The sequence below is a fragment of the Engraulis encrasicolus genome, chromosome 2 (genome assembly GCF_034702125.1).
Source record: "Engraulis encrasicolus isolate BLACKSEA-1 chromosome 2, IST_EnEncr_1.0, whole genome shotgun sequence".
NCBI lineage: Eukaryota > Metazoa > Chordata > Actinopteri > Clupeiformes > Engraulidae > Engraulis > Engraulis encrasicolus.
In genome coordinates, this window is record NC_085858.1 from 39,061,076 (window position 1) to 39,081,947 (window position 20,872).

The window sequence follows — 20,872 nt, forward strand, 5'->3', positions numbered from 1 at the left end:
AGTGATTTTCTTTTCATGGTGGTTGGAGCTTGTTATTGAGGGCTTCTATTTTTTTTCCAGATCAACTTTGTTTTCCTTTTCAACATAGTCAGGATTCTAATGACCAAACTCAGAGCCTCAACAACAACAGAAACTGTCCAGTACAGGTATGAGAGCACAGTCCCAGCTGATGAACACACACACACACACAGACACACAGACACAGACACACACACACACACACACACACACACACACACACACACACACACACACACACACACACACACACACACACACACGATTTGACACACTCAACATAGTAAGTCATTCTGCCTTTTTCTCTGTCATGCACACGCACACACACACACGGTTGATTGATCACTTCAGATTGGATTCCTATTTAACAACAAATCTATTTTGTCATGCAGGAAGGCTGTGAAAGCCACTTTGGTGCTGCTGCCTCTTCTGGGCCTCACCTACATGCTGTTCTTCGTGAATCCAGGAGAGGGCGACGTCTCCCAGGTTGTCTTCATCTACTTCAACTCCTTCCTTGAATCCTTCCAGGTACGCCACACCCCTTGCGATGCAGGCGCAAGACGCATCACCGTATTTGGATATATTTTATTTATCACTCTAGAATGATGGTGACATTAAGATCACATTGTTTTTGTTATGAAATCAAATTGAAAGGGTCCCATCATATCACTATTAAAGACGAGTAGAGAAGAGTAGAGTAGAGTAACTTTATTGATCCCTGGGGGGAAATTAAGGAACAATTAAAGACTAATGGAAGTGGAGATGTATTTTTTTAGTTTTTGGCATGGATACTTTCGATTTTATGTAGCCTATACATACAAGCCACGAGGTGGGCACTCTCAACTTGTAGCCTATCCATTGATTATTAAATAGGGTCATTTCACGTGAAATCAGACACTTTGGGACCTGACCAACACAGATTTCAATCATACTTTCTGTGCCTGTTTAGTAGCAAGGTAGCACCCCAGAACTGCATTTGTGTGAATCTGACACCAATATTAAGGGAGAAACAGACTAGCGAAGGTTTACATACACTACCGTTCAAAAGTTTGGGGTCACCTTCATTTTTCCAGTTATTTGTTTGCAACTCAAGTCGCAAACATATTTTAAATAGCTTGAAATGGAATAATGGAAAGTACTGAACAGCCACAGGTGAAAAAAGGATTGATTACCCATAAAATTGGTTAAACCGGACAGAAGAGTGAAATCTAACCAAGTTTTTTCACCCATTTATTACATAGAAATACGTGTTCTAGTCCATTTTTCTACAGACATGTCTTTGGTTTATCAGAGAATGTATGGAACTATTGGAAAGCTCAGTGTCTGCCCTTTCCAATGGTAGGTGTATGACATTTGTTGAGTTGCCACCTCGTCCACAAATTCAAGTCAAAGTAGCTGCATGATTTTCTAGCCATCAGAATTAACCTACTTATGAATGCACGATCCATTGTCTCAGCGATGGTTTAGTGTGCAAGCCAGTGCCATACATCGTTGGAAAGTGCAGATTCTCCTCTTTCAAATGATGTGTATATCATCCGGCATTGTATGGATTGACAAGAGCAGACATCAACTTTTGCATGCATGGGGCTCATAGAGCTCATGGGCAATTCTGGACCTCATCTCATCCCGGGAATTAATCTGTAGAACCGCAACTGGCTATTATTAATGCCAAAGGAGTCTACACTTTGATTAGTACACCAGACTAGACACTACCTTAGTAAAGGTACACTTTGATTAGTCAAAAGTTAGTGATACATTGTGGTCTATTCTATGCATTGTCTATACAAGTAAATCCACTTCACAGTTACTTTTTCCAATATCAAATTGCTTATTTGTTGCATGCATTAATTTCAGAGAACAATAACTCTATACACTGATTTTATACCAGAACTGAAATTGAAAAGGAATAAGCTTAACTGTCAGAAAGAAGCATTGTGGGAGGAAAGTGTGGTGACCCCAAACTTTTGACCGGTAGTGTATGAGGGTAGGACACTATGCATTCAGCCTTGATTATATCAGTCAGTGTAAGTCACAAAAATATGTCCGTGGTGTTATTTGAAAGCTCTTTTATTTGAAACCTGTTCTGGCTCTACAAATTACACAAACAGCATGGAACACAACAACCCTCAGAATATGAATCATCATAAATTGAAAAATTAAAAATTTGAAAATAATGAATTTGAAAAAAATGAATATCAAAAAAATGTATATTTTAAAATGGCCAGTTCCTTGCCTAAACATAGCATGCAATGTCATGAACAACACCTGAAATGTTGGTGTATGGTTCTTTATTCATTTCAGAGACAATGGAACTCAAAAATATGGCATCATACAAATCACCTAGTGATAATATGGTGATACCATAGTAATATCACATGACAGCATGTCTATCGGAATATGTGAAGGATAGAGATGGTCCATGAGGATGCAGGAAGTTCAGTTTCACCTCTCCAGTGCTCGGCATACATTCCTCAACACATACTAGCCACTAGTTGCCATCATACAGCTCCAGGCCTTTTTATTAGAATACCATGAAAAAGTTGATTTATTTCCATAATTCCATCGATAATGTTAAACTGTCATGGATTGTAGATTCATGGCCCAGTTTTTTAACTATTCCAATCATTATTTTTTTTCTTTTTATATACGTTGGCCTTCCAGCTCAAAAAACCCATGAATTGGGGAATTCGCATTATTAGAATATTGGGTAACACTTTACAATAATGGTGCATGAATTATAACGGAATAATGTTGGAAGTAATGTATGATTTATGGTGAATTAACACATGATTTATGTACATAGTGATATTTAATCTATCATTAGTTAATAAGGAGTCATGACATGAGTGATGAGGACTTACCATTAAGTAAATGTGGTAGATCAAAGGGAAATTCGTGGTGTGAATTACAAGGTTAACATATCATGTATTAACATGACTGATGAAAATCCTGTCAGATCAACCCAGTCATACATGAATCCAACCTTAGTTAATGTTGCCTCTCCAGCAATAATGGAATAATGTTGTAGTCATTAAATGACACTCAGGATAAAGGTGGTAGCCTAGGCCAGCGGTTCCCAAACTTCCCCGCGCACCCCCTTGTACATTTCATTGTGGCTCGCGCACCCCCTTAGCGAATATTTTGGTGTGCTGATGGCCACGCAAGTATGGATTCACTGTACATTCACTGCACATTATGCACAGTTTTGAATAATCCTCTTTTCCAAGTCTTGGAGTTAAACTGCACTTCAAATGGACCCTTCCAGCATACAATTCACCGTACAATTAAAAACTACTTAAAGTTCATTGATGCTGTATAAAAACTCTCACCATTGCTCTATTCAGCTCGCGCACCACCTTATGGCAGGCTGCGCAACCCCAGGGGTGCACGGACCACAGTTTGGAAAACCCTGGCCTAGCCTACATTTAGGCTACTAGTGTGGATTTCTATGATGACCAGCCGAAATAATCAGCCCATTGCCAATGTGCATAACAATCCTCGCCGTGTGGAGCCAGTCATCTCAACCAGACCTTATGGCAATGGGCAACTTCAGAGAAGCTACAGAGCATTGTCAGGAACAGCGGCTGTGGCGTTCGTAGCTGGGGGTTCGACACTTCCTTCGTCACCTGCGGACTTGAAGCAACCTCTCCAGGCCATCATAGTAGCCTACACCCCCTTCCCGCAAACACAGGGAGTCACGTTTCATTCTTATTACCTGCTCCCGTCTTAATGTAACGTTTCGTTTCCCACTATCTGCATTCTTTTAGCGGCTTATTTAGGGTGTCTCTCGTTCCGATGTGTGGTCATTAGCCAGCCATCACCAACGCCCTGAAGGGAGCCAGCCGAAGGAGTTTCTGTGGCGCTGCAGCGACGACTTCCACATTTAGTCAGTTTTTTTTCACGATTTCAATGACCTTAGCCTACTTCTTTATAATGTATAAACGTATTTCAGTTCAAACCATAACCAAATATAGGCTAGGCTATTATATTAATAGGCCCTTGTGGTAGGCCAAACGCCAAGTCACCACTTCTCAAAACTGATAGGCCTAATCATACTTCGACTACCCAGTGACGTGATTGTGCCCACACATGCATCTGATACCTTCTGGTTATATCAGCCAGTGACCAGCCTAATGTTTAGCCCAATATATTACATATCATTGACATCGTAGTATACTATGAATTCATGTTGTCTTTGCCACCCCAAGTAAAGTCATTACATGATCATGTGTGCTCATGATTACTACAATATTCATTCACGTTTTCTTGGCCACCTTAAGTAAAGCCATGACATTATGATAGGTTAACACACTTGTTTTCAGTATAGTAATCATGTGTTAACTTAACACATGATTACTATACTGAAAACAAGTGTGTAATCAACCATTTCTATACAGTCAACTAATCAATCATTAACAACCTTCCCAATCATTAACTCCCCCGCCAAGTGAAGTCACAGCATTATAACACATAACTCATTACATAGGCCTATTTTGATGTAGTGTATTTTCTGAACTTTTAAATACAATCAAAGCACCAGACAGAGAGCAATAACTTTTTATTATTATGAAAGCAAGTCATAGGCCTTCACATATTGTAACACACACACACACACACACACACACACACACACACACACACACACACACACAATAAGTGTGGCAGTAACCCCTCTCAAGGTGCTGTGTATGGGCCCCACTGTTTGGATCAACAAACCATCTTGAATGGTTAACAGTGAAGTGAGTGTAGCCAATGGCAGCTAATGCGCCTCTGTATGCTCGCCACTCATCACTGATCAGGGTGGCTCCTGGACGCACATGCTTGACCACAATTGGGATAAGATTCTCCCGTCCTCTTCTCCTCACCAGCCACAGGATGGGACACCTCCGCTCGTTTCTTATCCCTAAAATGCCAAAGACCTATTTTTTTCTTCGCCATGTAGCAGAGGCCCTTCCGCGGTGATACTGTAAAATATACAAACAAAATACAGATATTTTACAGACAGCTCCCGCTAGCCCCCCGCTATATGGAGGTGGTCAGGCTGGTGAGAAAGGGTTTAAGCAAGACGGCGGCGTACGAAAAAATTCCGATCGACAGAAATACCATCTGCAACCAAGCCCCTATTGCGGAGCTTGCAACGGTCAGCCCTGATGATTACATGGAAATTAGGGAGACATATCTTCCTGGTGATAGTTTATTTAACTTCACCAAGGACTGTGCCACACAGTGTGAATCAGGTGGGCACATGCAGGAGATACAGCAACTGAAAAGAAAGGGGGACCTGCTAGATATTTCAAAAAGATGAAAAAAAAAAAAGGTAAGCAGGCAGTCCTTGTTCAGGTTCTAAAAATCGTTGTTAATCATTAAGCTGTTCAATTTTCTGCATGTGCCCACCTGAAGGCGAGCTCCGCAATAGGGTGCAAGTGTTCGCAAGTTCTCTCCTTCTGTCTGTCTGTGCTTGTGTCCTTCTTCCTCTTCTTCTTCTGCTTCTTCTCCATCCTCTTCTTCTCTCTCTTTTTCCTGTCTCTCTTGTTCCTCTTCTTTCTCTTCCTCTCTGGCTCCGAGTCACTTGAAGAGGAGGTGGAGGAGCTGGAGGTGGAGGAATCGGAGGGTCGAGCTTGTTGGGCAGCTGCTGCGCTGGTGGCGGTTGCAGCCGCTCCCTCCATAGCGGTGGCCTTAAGTTTTAAAGCTGCAAAAAGAGAGGAGCTACTAAATACACAATCCTGAGACATGACCTGACAGCTGATACAGTCGTCAATTCCAATCTCATTTTTTGTCAATTACAGACAGAACATGACACAATACTTTCAATAGCTTTGATATAGCCCCCAACGCAATGTTGCGTAAAATAGGGCGATATTGCCCCCGCCTGCGTTTCTCATCTCCAATTGGCCAATCAGAACTGAGCCATATGGGAGCTGCTGTGGCCAACTGGAGACGAGAAACGCTATACTATACTGTTAAACTAGATAATGAAAACACAGACCAAAATGAAATGCACATTCATGCATGTAAATACTCCATATATGTGAAAAATGGTGGACTGTTCCTTTAACATTAACACTCAACACTTACATATTAACAATTCAGGGAAGCTGAAGAAGGTGGTGTTTGTTTAAATGTGGCTGCCTTCAATATAGGTCTAAAGTGAAGGGGAAAATCCTGGTTTGTGTTCATAGTACGGCCCTTGGAGAACTTTTACGGCCCCTCGGATGAATTTGAATTGGCCCTTCGAATGAGAAAGGTTCCCCACCACTGACGTAGGCTATAGGTTAAGCTTACCCTCTTTCACTCTTCTGTGGTGAGACTGTGCCCATTTTGGGTTGACCTCCACACGCGTCTGTAGCACAGCACACAGGATTGCAGGACACAGCATCCTGCAGGACACTACAAAAAAAAACAAAAAAACAAACAAGGGGAATGAATAAATTACCTGACCAGTTATTAAACAAATGAAAATTGATGTGCCAGAGCTGTGGTAAAAGTAACCTTGGGTCCAAATCATCTAGGCCTAGGGTGTGTGTGTGTGTGTGTGTGTGTGTGTGTGTGTGTGTGTGTGTGTGGTAAATCCAGTGTTCACATTATTCAGATATGAGAATTAATTCATTCATTCATTCATTTTAACTGACATTAGTACATACCCATATCAGTGCCATTTCACCCTGCCAAGACACTGGACCTGGGTCTATTGGAGCTCTCTGCTCAGGGTGTCCTCATTATACTGCAGCAGGCACTGTTGTTTCTATAGTTCCTAGAAGCGAGACAAATAAATAAATACTTAACCATGCACCTCATATTGACATAGCAAATATGTCAATAAGCAAGACCTATTGAGCCCAACAGGGATAATCTTACACTATATCAGTTTTCTGTGGTCTCTTGTAAGATTGGCCCATCACCATTCTGCAGGACACTACCGTCTCCCTGCCAGGATCTGTAGGATGTAAGAAAATAAATCAAAACATAGCAATGCACAGCATTGATTACTTATCTATAAAGTAGCACAAGTCATATTGACAATGTAGGCCAGGGGTGGGGAACCTATGTCTCTAGGGCCGTTTGCGACCCTTGAGGCAGTTTTATCTGGCCCCCCGATATAATTTTAATGCTATTCAGCTTCACATGAAATATGACATATTTTGTAATGGAATCTTAGAAAATACATTTGCAATACAATTAAGTTATATTCAGGGAACCTGAAGAAGGTGGTGTTTGTTTAAATGTGGCTGCCTTCAATATAGGCCTAAAGTGAAAGGGAAAATCCTGGTTTGTGTTCATAGTACGGCCCTTGGAGGACTTTTACGGCCCCTCGGATGAATTTGAAGCGGCCCTTCGAATGAGAAACGTTCCCCGACCCTGACGTAGGCTATAGGTTAAGCTTACCCTCTTTCACTCTTCTGCGGTGAGACTGTGCCCATTTTGGGTTGACCTCCACATGCGTCTGTAGCACAGTACACAGGATTGCAGGACACAGCATCCTGCAGGACACTTCAAAAACAAGGATAACGAATAAATGACCTGTCCAGTTCTATAAAAAAGAATACCCTGAAAAAGAACACCCTGTTGTTTCTACAGCTCCTAGAAGCGAGACAAATAAATTAAATACTTTGCCATGCACCTCATATTGACATGTATCAATGAGCAAGTCATATTGGTCACAAAGAAGTTAATCTTACATTCTTTCAGTCTTCTATGGCGAGTTAGGCCTTCAGGTGACTCGTCTTCGCCATATTATGAGACAGCAGCCTGTGAAAACATGGTAAATAGAATAACCCATTAACCTTGGGTCCTAATATAATACATGGACATAAACTAGCCTACATTATTTAGACAAGGTCAGTAGACCTCCACGTGAAACAATAAGAAAAAGTGACCATACATAATTTCAATTTCTTGAAGAGGCCATCTACACATATTTGTGCAACAAGTGCTGTTTTGAGGACCCATACTTTTTAAGGACAGGTTGCCTACTGTTTGCAAATGGCAGGGTATTTCACATTGATTTCGGGGTGGCGTGCTCAACTTGACCACTCTGGTCGACATTGAGCTCGCGCTGATACATTGGGCTCGCGTTACTGAGAACGATTCCCTGATTGACGCTCCCAACGCAGGACGCTCCCCTGTCGGCTCGCTCCCACTAGCCAGACTATCGGTCCCACCGCCATATAACGGAGCTAGTTATCTTTTTGATGTTAGTTTTTTTGTTTCTAACCCTAACCCTAACCTTGACCCTAAACCTAACCCTAAATTGCTTGTATGTGGCAGTGTATGATAATACGTGAAATATAATCGGGTGGGACTACACGTCCGGGAGTGATAGAAACACCTGGGACTGCACGTCCGGGAGCGATCTCAGTTGGGAGTGTCCATCTACCACCGTTTCAAAGTAGCATGGAACTAAATTATATCCCACCTTTGACTTGATTTTACGCCGGTGGGTCTTGGAACCCCTGTGTGACTGCCTAGGTTTCAGGATAGAGAAAGTAAAACAAAAATCATTGAGTAAAATCGATGGGGGACAAAAACGTCGCTACTTGAGGAAAAATAGCATTACTACAGGGATGTTAGCTACTCGATACATAGTAGTGACGCTACGACCAAGCTACTAGAGAATGTAATTAAATTAGTCGCTTCGCTACTGCCCAGCACTGAAAACCAACATACCCAGACGGCACACCAGTCTTTCCAACGTCGCCTATGCATTTTTGCCGCTGTAAAATACATTGGCAAGGCGTCTAAGCGTTAGTTCATCAGCGAAATACCGGGCAGACGTGAAAAATGAGCAGTGCCCAGAATCTAGTTGATGAGCTAACGCAATAGCATGCTAACGGTAGCCTTTGTCTATCTTTAGGCAGGGGGAAGGCAACTGAGAACGAGCAATGTCAAACAATTTACCATCAACAAGTATACTTAACATATTCACCGTTTCACCACAGCATTTTGTCATTACGATGCTCGCAAGTCATCAGAATTTACTAGCGTACAGCAGCAACTAGTGTAGTCACATTGAGGGGACTTGAGCTACCAGCTATGTAAAACGGCTGTGCCATAACTTAGCAATGGCGGATCTGTGTTCAGAGGAGCTATTCAATCGCTCTTGAGTAGCCTACTGAAACTTTAAACCACAGTTGAGTAAAATGTACTTACATGTATATGACGCCCATTTTCCGTTGGTATGTGAGGAACTTTTCCCCCATATCGCCAAGAAACTTGTAAACCACACAGACAACGCGTGGTTCTGTTCAATCAGGAAGGTGATGTTCATAGAAATAATACAATGTATTAGTTCTATGGGTGATGTTGACCGCGGCTGATGGCTTCTTTGTGGCTTGTGTGTGGAATTCGCATTGTGCCAATTAGTTTTACTGCCACCTAAAGGCTTGGTGTAGAACTAATTTAACCAGAGACGGTCTATTTTCAACTAACTTGAACAATCCTTGCTTTAGTTCAGAATACCATTAAAAAAAAAAAACAGAGTGGCCAAGCACATTGATGTTTTTCCTCAAAAGCAGCAGAGGAACCTTTTTAATTCGAAGGGTCACTTCAAAATGTAGGCCTATGTCCAAGAAAGATCATTCAGATGATTCTATTTTGATAGCCTATTCTGTAGGTTCATTTAAATGTTTATAGCACAGATCGAATTGTTTGATCAACTTAATTTCTGAGCTTATAGTATCATAATAAAATGTACTGACAGCAAAGCTGTGGCTAGTAGAAAGGTTTATGCAGGGGTGGGGAACCTTTTTCATTCGAGGGGCCACTTCAAATTCCTACCATGGTCATAAAATCCTCCGGGGGCCGTACTATGAACACAAATCAGGATTTCCCCATAAAATTTAGGCCTATATAGACACCTTTAGGCCTATATAGACATATAGACATCTTTAAAGGTAGACACCTTTAAAACAGTCCCCACCTTTTCTAGGTCCCCTGAATATAACTTAATTGCATTGGAAATGTAATTTCTAAGATTCCTTTAGGCCTGCAAAATATGTCATAGGCCTATTTCATGTGAAGTTGCAAAACATTATAATGATATCAGGGGCCGGATAAAACCGCCTCAAGGGCCCTCGAGACATAGGTTCCCTACCCCTGGTTTAATGGTTAGTGATTCTGAAAAACACCACTGGGCAGCGTGAAAAAACATACACACACACAGACACACACATTTTAGTAAAAGGCCAAAAAATGCCCTTGGGCCCCCAACAATCCCGTTGCCTAGGGACCCCAAAATCCTAGAAAAAGGCCTGCCGACCCCCCACTCCCTCCCACCCACCTGACCTCACCCCACCCCACCCCACTTGAAATTGACTGGGGCAGCTCCCGACCTGATCACTGGCATTTACATAGGCTATTAAAGGCTCTTCTAAGAAAGGGATGGGAGGGGGGCATGGGGGAGCCGCAAATGCTGTGGCTTGAGGTATGAGGCAATTTAAGGTGCAAAACTCATCCACAAATTCCTCTTTTCATGCAGTGTCCCATATCAGCCAAAAAGTTAATCATAATTTACATAGTTACTCATAAATTGAACAGAATAACTATGCAGTTGTTATTTATTTAGTAAGGTGCCATTTCCACGTAGCAGGATAATTTTACATGTGGATATTTTGTTCTCCTTTTTAAGCGGAAACACGACAAAATAGTTTTTTTTTTTGAGGCAGGTTTTTTGATATGGCTACATGGAGATAGAAGGCCAATACCAATGCTTTTTCAGAAATAGTACAATACGTGGAAGCGGTTTCTAAATTCCTTTTTAAGCGGAAACACGACAAAATTGATTTTTTTTTAGGCAGGTTTTTTGATATGGCTACGTGGAGATAGAAGGCCAATACCAATGCTTTTTCAGAAATAGTACAATACGTGGAAGCGGTTTCTAAATTCATCCTCACTGTTGTCCTAGTTTTCTAGGCTCATTGGTGGTGTTAATGTGCATAGGCATGGTGTGATGTGACGGTGGAAAAAGGAATGGATTGGGGGGGGGAATCAGTTTATTTTCTCGTTGAGGACCCAGTGGCAGCAGAGGGGTTGAAGTACAGGGGTAGTAATGTCAGCATCTGAAACAGCACAGAAACAAGAGACAAACAGTACATAAAATGTAAAAAAACAAAAACAAAACAAAAAACAGCGACACTGCATACCAACCATTGACACACAGCTGCACATATATTATAAAAGTATCCAGTGAGGCTCATGAACTGACCTGTGGTGAGAGTGAGTGTCAAATGTTTATGTTAAAAAGCATCATGAGATTAACTTACAGTTTGAGGATCTCTTCTGACCCCTGTAACGGTAGATTCTTCTCAGGCCCATGACCTGAAGACGTGGGCTCATGGACTGACCTGTGACAAGAGCTAGAAAGTCAAATGTCTGAAGTGTCACCGTCTACAGGCTCTTCCTACAGCAGGGGTGGGGAACCTATGTCTCAAGGGCCGTTTCACCGGGCCCCCCGACATAATTTCAATGTTATGCAGCTTCACATGAAATAAAACACATTTTGTAAATGAATCTTAGGAATGACATTTGCAATACAATTAAGTTATATTCAGGTGACAAAGAGAAGGTGGGGTCTGTTTTGAAGCTGGCTGCCTTCAATATAGGCCTTACCTGCCTGTGGATGAAAAGTCTATCATCTATATTGACCCTTTTAATTTAAAAGTGTACTCGCTACTCTGTGGTATTTTTTATACAGTCAAGGATAAGTGGGGCAGTCATTGGTAAGCGGTTAGGGTGTCCTGTAGCCCAGGGCTGAACAACCCAAAGGTTGCTGGTTCATCTCCCAGCCCGCCAGGTTGGTGGAGGGAGTAATTAACCAGTGCTCTCTCCACCATCCTCCATGACTGAGGTACCCCAAGTATGGTACCTTCCCGCCACACTGCAACATACTGCTCCCTTGGGATGCCAATGTAGGCTGCACCCTTGCACAGGTGAGGCATAAAATGCAATTTCGTTGTGTGCAGTGTATACTTGTGTGCTGTGTCACAATGGCAAAGGTGGGCTTTCACTTATATACACCTAGAGATTTTTTCCCCTGAGTCCAATGTTTTTTAAACAGTTGAAACATGAACATTTCCAGTCAATATTTACAATGGAATAGTAGACCTCTGTGTCATATTCCCAAGGAATGGTAGCATCGCATCTGCTGTGCTGTGCTGAGTCAAAGTAATTCATAAGCCTACTGGTTGTGTTTTCCCTGCCCATTCACAACTTTGATGGCCTGCAATTTATTCAGATGTGTTCTACAACTTTTTGATGAAACTTCCATTTTACATTTGATACCACAAACTAGGCTTACTTGTTGTGCTGTGTGGATTTTTGTTGAGCAGGGATCTCACTTACCAATTAGCATGTTTTCCTCTTGTTACCAGCATCAGTCTGAACCTGACTGGACACCTGTGCACTTCACTATATGTGAACTCTGAGGGCAAGTGTAGAAGCCTGGCAAATAAAGACAGGAATAAATCGGTCTCAGTATCACTGTGCAACTACATTCACAATGTAATATGTTGGTTGAATTATGTCCATCACAATTTAATATTATGGTTTACATTTCGGCATACAACTTTCACAATGCCATATTAGTTACATTTAGCTAGCTAGTGTCCTATTTGGTAAGGACATGTACAAGTGATGTAGGCTGTACAGCAGGGGTGGGCAACTTTCATTATAAGGTGGGCCAACATTTTTAATTACCACAATCAGTGGGCCACATCACCACGCACTTGAATTTACAAAAGGATACTTCACTTTTTCTTTATTTATACCTGAATGCTTACACTATTGATTTATAGGGGGTTAAAAACTGTCCTGCGCCCGAGCCTCCAGTTGCCCATCCCTGCTGTACAGTATCCTAACAGCAAGGCTCTCGTAGTATTTCAAATAATGGTCTATATAAAAACTGGTTATAATAGGTACAGTGCAGCATAAACAGGGTTGAGGGGGTGGTTTCTTTTATTTCGTTGTACCTACCGATAGCTATAGTTAACCTATAGTTTAGCCAATGTCTGTGTGACACGTTCATGCTGCCACCTCCACAGCATCCTCTTCACAACCGCAGGGGCAAAGCATCCTTTTTCAGTCCAAGATATAGACTAGAAAATGAGTGACAGCATCACAATCAGGTATGCAAGTGTAGTGGACCCCCCATTTTTGTCTTTTTGTTATTCCCTTATTCTCACTCCCTGTCTTTTTGTTGTCCTGTCAGAAGTTGTCTTTTAGTTTAATTATGCTGTTGCACGTTTTCGCCAATAGATGGCATCATAGGACCAGCAATGAGTGCAGAGACCCTCTCTGGTGCAGTAGCCAGTGACTTCGGTCACATAAGAAGAACGAAACGTGGAAGTGACAGGCTTTGTTATGATACAGAAGGCAGTGGTGTCAGCTGTACAGTTATGCTGAGGAAAATGTAAATAAATAACGAACTCTACACACTTGAGGATCTTATTTATTAAGTGTTCAACATAAGCATTCACGCAATAATGCCACCAGGTCACATTTAAGATTTAACTAGGAGTATTTTGTTATGGATCTTATGTAGTGATAGACTTACCATTTCTTGTTCTGGCATATCTGGCCTATTCCCAAGAGAAGGCTGATGTCCCTGTCTGTTGATCTGATTTTGACGTCGGCAAGATGCTTCGTGCTGTCTGGGTTACAGTGGTGAAATGACAAGGGATTTTATGTAAACAAAATGCGTATTTCTGTACATACAGTAAACAGATCTAAGAAGTTCCCAGAGCACCCTACGATAGCTGGCATGGTTGGCACAAAGACCCAAAGAGCAAAATTGTCCCAAGATTGTCTTCCAAACAATTCCACTCCAAACATTTTCCTTCTGAAATAAACAATGTCCATATCCAATCAAACCTCAGTAGGCAGCTATCTCGTCAGGTCGGCCTTACCATAGACACATCTAAGCTTATGGGCCTTACGAGTGGCCCGTAAATTTACAATCTCAAACGTCATCACCGTATAAGCCATGGCACAACACAAGCGTTTTTTTGAGAATACAATATATCTTGGCACGTTTGCGCTAGTTATCTGAACACTGATCGTTAACGAATGGCCGAAATAGTGTAGAGCTAGCTGTCATTTATGTTGTGCTAGCTAGGGTCAAGTCGTCTCATCCAAACTAGCCACAGTAGGGGGGGGATTACGCTTCAAATGAACGTGAATGACTCAAAACTTAAGAAATATGTTGTTAGAATGTACCGTATACAAGGTTAGTCTATGAGGTTAAATAGTTTTCTAACATATACATATTTTATATCCCAGTTACGTACCTTATCTTCTGCACGAATCGAGGCCTCCTGTTTCATTGGGCACAATCACGTCACTGGGTAGTCTAAGTATGATTATCAGTTTTGAGAAGTGGTGACTTGGCGTTTGGCCTACCACAAGGGTCGTATCATTCTCTAATTGTAAGCTAGCCTGTTAATATAATAGCCTATATTTGGTTACGGTTTGAACTGAAATACGTTTATACATTATAAAGAAGTAAGGTCATTGAAATCGTGGAAAAAAAAACTGACTAAATGTGGAAGTCGTCGCTGCAGCGCCACAGAAACTCCTTCGGCTGGCTCCCTTCAGGGCGTTGGTGATGGCTGGCTAATGACCACACATCGGAACGAGAGACACCTTAAATAAGCCGCTAAAAGAATGCTATGGTGGGAAACGAAACGTTACATTAAGACGGGAGCAGGTAATAAGAATGAAACGTGACTCCCTGTGTTTGCGGGGAGGGGGTGTAGGCTACTATGATGGCCTGGGGAGGTTGCTTCAAGGCGCAGTCTGCAGGTGTCGAACGCCACAGCCGTGGTTCCTGACAATGCTCTGTAGCTTCTCTGAAGTTGCCCATTGCCTGGTTGAGATGACTGGCTCCACGAGGATTGTTATGCACATTGGCAATGGGCTGATTATTTCGGCTGGTCATAGAAATCCACACTAGTAGCCTAAACATAGGCTAGGCCAGGGTTTCCCAAACTGTGGTCCGTGCACCCCTGGGGTTGCGCAGCCTGCCATAAGGGGGTGCGCGAGCTGAATAGAGCAATGGTGAGAGTTTTTTTATACAGCATCAATGAACTTTAAGTAGTTTTTAATTGTATGCTGGAAGGGTCCATTTGAAGTGCAGTTTAACTCCAGAACTTGGAAAAGAGGATTATTCAAAACTGTGCATAATGTGCATGAATGCACAGTGAATCCATACTTGCGTGGCCATCAGCACACCAAAATATTCGCTAAGGGGGTGCGCGAGCCACAATGAAATGTACAAGGGGGTGCGCGGGGAAAAAGTTTGGGAACCGCTTAGCCTGAGTGTCATTTAATGACTACAACATTATTCCATTATTGCTGGAAAGGCAACATTAACTAAGGTTGGATTCATGTATGACTGGGTTGATCTGACAGGATTTTCATCAGCCATGTTAATACATGATATGTTAACCTTGTAATTCACACCACGAATTTCCCTCTGATATACCACATTTACTTAATGGTGAGTCCTCATCACTCATGTCATGACTCCTTATTAACTAATGATAGATTAAATATCACTATGTACATAAATCATGTGTTAATTCACCATAAATCATACATTACTTCCAACATTATTCCGTTATAATTCATGCACCATTATTGTAAAGTGTTACCGAATATTGTTATAAAATCAAATTTTTCTTCATCAAAATTCGGGTGACATTAAATCAGTTGAAATTTGGTACTTTCTACATAACATGCAATGGTCAATACTTGGTTAGGACATTCTCTGTCTTCATAATGGCCATGATGCGTTTAACATTGAAGTCAATGGCAAAAACAGTGCATGGGAGTTATGGAAGCCCAGATATCCTTGATGCTTTGCTGTCAGCTGTTCTTGTTTGCTGACCTGATACCCCACACTTCACTCTTCAATATACCCTGTAGATTTCCATGCCACGTTTTGGCGCTTACTCACCAGTTTAATTCTAAATAACCAGAAATGAAACCCCATTGAAAATGAATGGGGTTTAATTTCTGTTGAGTTAGAATTAAACTGGTGAGTTAACACCAAAACGTGGCATGGAAATCTTCGGGTATATTGAAGAGGGAAGTGTGGGGAACCAGGTCAACAAACAAGAACAGCTGACAGCAAAGCATCAAGGATATCTGGGCTTCCATAACTCCCATGCACTGTTTTTGCCATTGACTTCAATGTTAAACGCATCATGGCCATTATGAAGACAGAGAATGTCCTAACCAAGTATTGACCATTGCATGTTATGTAGAAAGTACCAAATTTCAACTGATTTAATGTGACCTGAATTTTGATGAAGAAAAATGTGATTTTATAACAATATTCTAATAATGTGAATTCCCCAATTCATGGGTTTTTTGAGCTGGAAGGCCAACGTATATAAAAAGAAAAAAAATAATGATTGGAATAGTTAAAAACTGGGCCATGAATCTACAATCCATGACAGTTTAACATTATCGATGGAATTATGGAAATAAATCAACTTTTTCATGGTATTCTAATAAAAAGGCCTGGAGCTGTATATATACAGCTACAACATACCCTTTGATACTTGAACATTTAAAAAAATCCTTTACTGAGCTTATTCTTTCAACCCTGCCTTCTCTGAATGCTTAAAATGGTCTATCTTCCACTGTGTCCATTGACAATGGTCAGAAGCGGTGTAGTTTTTGAGTACCTGGAATGGGGACCGACGCGGGTGCAGGGCCCACTGGGAAAATGCCCGTTATGCCAGATGGCAGTCCAGCCCTGTCCCTGACACTACTCTATTACTACTTCATTACAACTCATTTCAACCTTTATGTCCCATTATCTCTGAAATGAATAAAGAACCAAAGACCCCATTTTCAGGTGTTGTTTATGACCTTACAGGCTATGTTAAGACAACAAATCAACCATTTTAAAATATACGATTTTTTGATATTCAATGTTTCATTTTTCAATGTATCATAATTCATATTCTGAAGGTTGTTATATTCCATGGTGTTTGAGTAATTTGTAGAGCCAGAAAAGAGCTTTCAAACAATACCTCAGACATCCTTTTGTGACTTACACTGACTGATATAATCAAGGATGAATGCATAGTGTCCTACCCTCACATGTAAACCTTTGCTAGTCTGTTTCTCCCTTAATATTGGTGTCAGATTCACAAAAATGCAGTTCTGGGGTGCTACCTTGCTACTAAACAGGCACAGCAAGTCTGATTGAAATCCGTGTCGGTCGGGTCCCAAAGTGTCTGATTTCACGTGAAATGACCCAATACCTTAATAGTCCAGCATGGAATTTTGGCAAAATCTGTGAAACTGCCACAGATTTTGCATCCCAAGGGTCTGAGTTAATTTTACAGAATTCGGCCTGTATCTAACACCCTTCCAAAAAATATATAGCCTATATATTTCACATATTCCATCCACACGACTGGGACGTTCAAAGACAGTTACTTTCTGTTAACTGACTCAATTCCTGAAATTCAGAAGCGAGCCAGCAGAGGCAAAACTGAGCAAAAATATTCAGGCAAGTTTAACATTATGAAAATGAGGACTGAATTTTACAAGTGACGGGCAATCAAAACTGCAGCATAAATGTATCAATTGATTTGATTCGCCGCTACGACCTGTTGACCATTGAGCTGCTTGAATGGAATACTGAATTTTGCCTGTCGTCGCTTCGCTCGTTTTGCCTGCAACTGTTTTTTTTGTTTTTTTTCACATTGGACCCTTGAATTCACGTTATAACCTCTTGTTCTACTCAATCCTGTATGTTGAGCCCTATCGCACGAGATGCGTCCTCTGTCCACGAAATTAAAATAATCTATAACGGTAGTGGTGCCGTCACGATAAAGCCCCGTTTTTCGTGGTTGGGCCACACTTCCGCGACCAATGCATTTGAATGGGCTGTCCGACTTGTTGATTTACGATTGATGGACCTGTCAAGCTTCCAGGAAAATGTGAGGAAGAAGTGGAGTGTAGAGAAGCAAACATTGCATTGGAAAACACCCTATCCAACTTAATTTGTTTTAGCCTACTTCACAGTGTGATGGGGCATACTGTACGCTAAAATGTATCCCTTCACTAATAATCTTTCCCCAATCAGTTTTCTGTCGGAATTGGGCCATCAATCGTAAATCTACCACGAGTCGGACAGCCAATTCAAATGCATTGGCCGCGGAAGTGTGGCCCAACCTCGAAAAATGGGGCTTTATCGTGACGGCACGACGAACATTATAGGTTATTGATCGGCAATTCGTGGCCACGTGACGACATAGCGTGCGCACTTGCGTAACGCAAGTACTTCAGGCCCCCCTGCAAGCTACCAAGAATGGGCCCCCAAATGAAAAAAGAGGGCCTAATATCATGTGGAGGGGCCCTGTTTCTTCAAGTCAAGGGCCCATGTGGGCCCCCCTGCCTCGCAGGGGCTGCGGGGGTATACTTTACGCTCCTGAGCGTGCGATACAGTTGGTATGTTGCGTGTCATTTGGCCATGAAACATCTTCCTATGGGCAGTTTTTTGCAAGCACAAACTATGCCGTTTTTAATTTATTCGTTACGGTACGCTGCCACTCATGACAGGTGGATTGCTTGTTTGGAAACTTTATGGTTCCGCTGGTAATATATTTTTGTAGAACATGATGTTATAATGTGAAATTAAGGGTCCAATGTAAAAAAATAGTTTTATCCTTTAATGAGGTGGACTATATGACACATTAAATGCATTATATCTTTGTACGGGGAGAACGCACACGTCATAGCATGAGCCAAATATTGCTGGACATGGTAGCCTTATCTGTCAGTAATCCGCTTGTTCTCATGTTGTCACAGGGATTCTTCGTATCTGTGTTTTACTGTTTCCTCAACACTGAGGTAGGTACTGCCGTCTATGTAGGCTATGTGTGTGTTTGTGTATGATCATTGTCAACGTCTTATTTATGTTTAATTCATCTGCACATTGGAGACTGGTCAAACACAATTTCAAACTTCTGTGCTAACTCTGTTACATAGTTTTTTTTTTGACAATTGAGTACAGTTTGGCTTGACTTTGACTTTACCTTTCCAGGTGCGTTCAGCTGCAAGGAAGCGGTGGCACAGGTGGCAAGACAAACATTCCATCAGAATGAGAGTCGCCAGGGCGACCGCCACGTCCATTCCAAGCTCCCAGTCACGCCTGAGTTTCCACAGTATCAAACTGTCAACATCAGTATGAGGACTTGGACTTTTCCTGACAGCTTTTTGCAGGGCCCAGGACAAAGTAATCCGATAGGGTCCCCCTCCCTATACAGTACATACAACGTAATGAGAACCCAATTCTGGGCCCCCCTCTGCCCCTGGGCCTGGGACAACTGACCCCTTTGGGCTGCTTTACTACTGTATGTAGGGATCACATCAAAGTCATTCTCACCCTGTATAAGTGAATGAGTGAAAATGTCAGAAGTATCGCTGTGTACTCTTTGCCAACCTTTGCAGGGAGATGGGGGGGGAAAAAACAGGAAAAGGAGAAAAGGAAGAGAACACAGGGTCGAGCAATATTGTTTTTGAGGAAATAAGAACAAAAAATGAAAAGAGAAAAGGGGGGGATGTTTTTTTGCACAATGGAATTATCTCCTAATGTACAGTCATCCCTTCAGTTGGTCTTGTACTGCTCCATGAAACATCACCCAGCCTGAGACACTGAAAGACCAGCGAACAAACAGACCAGCGACCGATACCAAGTTATGGGTCATCTCTAACCAATTATGTGTGTTATGTGTACTGATGGACGGCATTCTATACACTCAAAGTGAAGCAACGGCTGGAGGCAGGATATGGAGCAATTGAGGCGGAAATATTCTCGCAAACCAGTCGCAGTTGCATCATACACGTTGAATGGTGTTCATAGAACCACAGCGTCTCTATATACAGGTCAGTATCTCTAACGCACCTGCCAGGTGAGGTGTGCAAATAAAATAAAAAAAACACCAGAAGTGTATTCCTTTCCCGTATGAAAGATACGTACGGTACATAAAAAACATGGCTACAACAATTTTAAGTGTGGAAAAAAAGGAAATGGGCCACTAGTACTGTGTATAGAGCTCGAAAGTGACGTCACTTCCCCCGATTTCATGGGACCTCAACGGCGTTTTTAGCCGAAAATCGTAGCATGTAATCCAATGGCGGTATTAAAATGGCATTTCGATCCCTTTCGAGTTGTGCCACGAGCTCCATATATGTTGTTTCTGATATTTTTGCTTAATTTTTCGTACGAACCCCCACATTTTTTAAAAAGCTGTGTTTCTTCACATTTTTCATGCCGACGGCCTCGGAACAAAACATTGATACTTCTGCATGAATAATCTTTATCTATCATCTTAAACAGCATATTTGTAGCCCAGCGCATATCATGACTGAGATCAGAAGATATTTACTCGCTACCACGTTGTTAGATGGTCAGCTTAGGTCCCGTGAAACGCGGAACTAAGGGGCGGGACTTTCGAGCTCTATGTGCCGTATATAGTACCTTAAGCCCCCCTAGGAAATTGCCATTGATCATGGCATTGATCATATCATTGTGACACAGCACTCCACAGCAGTGTACACTGCACACAACAAAATTGCATTTATGCCTCAGTCATGGAGGAGGATGCTGGGGAGAAGCACTGGTTAAAGCGATGGTTCGGAGTAGAATCACCCTAATGCCATTTGAACCGTGACACCCATCCACCTTTACACCCGAAGTGTTTTCTGCCGCAGGCTTACATCAACAGAGTTGCCGTGTTATTCGATGTTTATTCCGGTTAGCTTGACTCAAGCGCATATGGATACTGGGCACCGTCTCCAAACTTTCCCCACAAAAATAACATGTCATGACACCAAA

General features: G+C 41.9%; 2 protein-coding genes and 1 long non-coding RNA gene across 8 annotated transcripts in view; 1 reads left to right on the top strand and 2 right to left on the bottom strand.

Annotated features, from left to right (window-relative positions):
* Positions 1-20,654, top strand: part of LOC134438647 (corticotropin-releasing factor receptor 1) — a 43,657-nt gene extending 23,003 nt beyond the window's left edge. For both annotated transcript variants that reach the window (XM_063188262.1, XM_063188268.1), the window contains 4 exons: positions 61-146; positions 411-546; positions 18,844-18,885; positions 19,079-20,654. In XM_063188262.1, the coding sequence (XP_063044332.1) occupies positions 61-146; positions 411-546; positions 18,844-18,885; positions 19,079-19,225 (411 nt within the window). In that variant the 3' untranslated portion in view covers positions 19,226-20,654. The remainder of the gene's footprint in view (positions 1-60; positions 147-410; positions 547-18,843; positions 18,886-19,078) is intronic.
* On the bottom strand, positions 4,562-9,272 carry LOC134438661 (ADP-ribosylation factor-like protein 6-interacting protein 4). 5 transcript variants are annotated; one of them, XM_063188277.1, is made up of 9 exons: positions 9,166-9,272; positions 8,432-8,480; positions 7,695-7,764; positions 7,402-7,506; positions 6,874-6,952; positions 6,660-6,769; positions 6,301-6,405; positions 5,413-5,707; positions 4,562-4,982 (listed from the first exon to the last, which is right to left on the bottom strand). In XM_063188277.1, exons 6-9 carry the CDS (start codon positions 6,661-6,663, stop codon positions 4,922-4,924), a joined length of 465 nt encoding a protein of 154 aa, XP_063044347.1. In that variant the 5' UTR covers positions 6,664-6,769; positions 6,874-6,952; positions 7,402-7,506; positions 7,695-7,764; positions 8,432-8,480; positions 9,166-9,272; the 3' UTR covers positions 4,562-4,921. The 5 variants fall into 5 exon arrangements, 4 of the variants coding, with proteins under 4 accessions (XP_063044347.1, XP_063044352.1, XP_063044360.1 ...); XR_010032633.1 differs by lacking the exon at positions 5,413-5,707; XM_063188282.1 differs by lacking the exon at positions 8,432-8,480.
* On the bottom strand, positions 10,384-12,432 carry LOC134462428 (uncharacterized). Its single transcript, XR_010037522.1, has 3 exons — positions 12,355-12,432; positions 11,277-11,357; positions 10,384-11,072 (listed from the first exon to the last, which is right to left on the bottom strand). It is a non-coding gene; the product is annotated as an uncharacterized LOC134462428 (long non-coding RNA).
* Positions 20,655-20,872: the final 218 nt, after the last annotated feature.

Coding starts and splice junctions, on each gene's coding strand:
- LOC134438661 (XM_063188282.1), bottom strand. Junction 5,708..6,300: donor CCACAGAAGAGTGAAAGAGG/GTAAGCTTAACC, acceptor CTCTTTTTGCAG/CTTTAAAACTTAAGGCCACC. Junction 4,983..5,412: donor ATTGCGGAGCTCGCCTTCAG/GTGGGCACATGC, acceptor TATATTTTACAG/TATCACCGCGGAAGGGCCTC.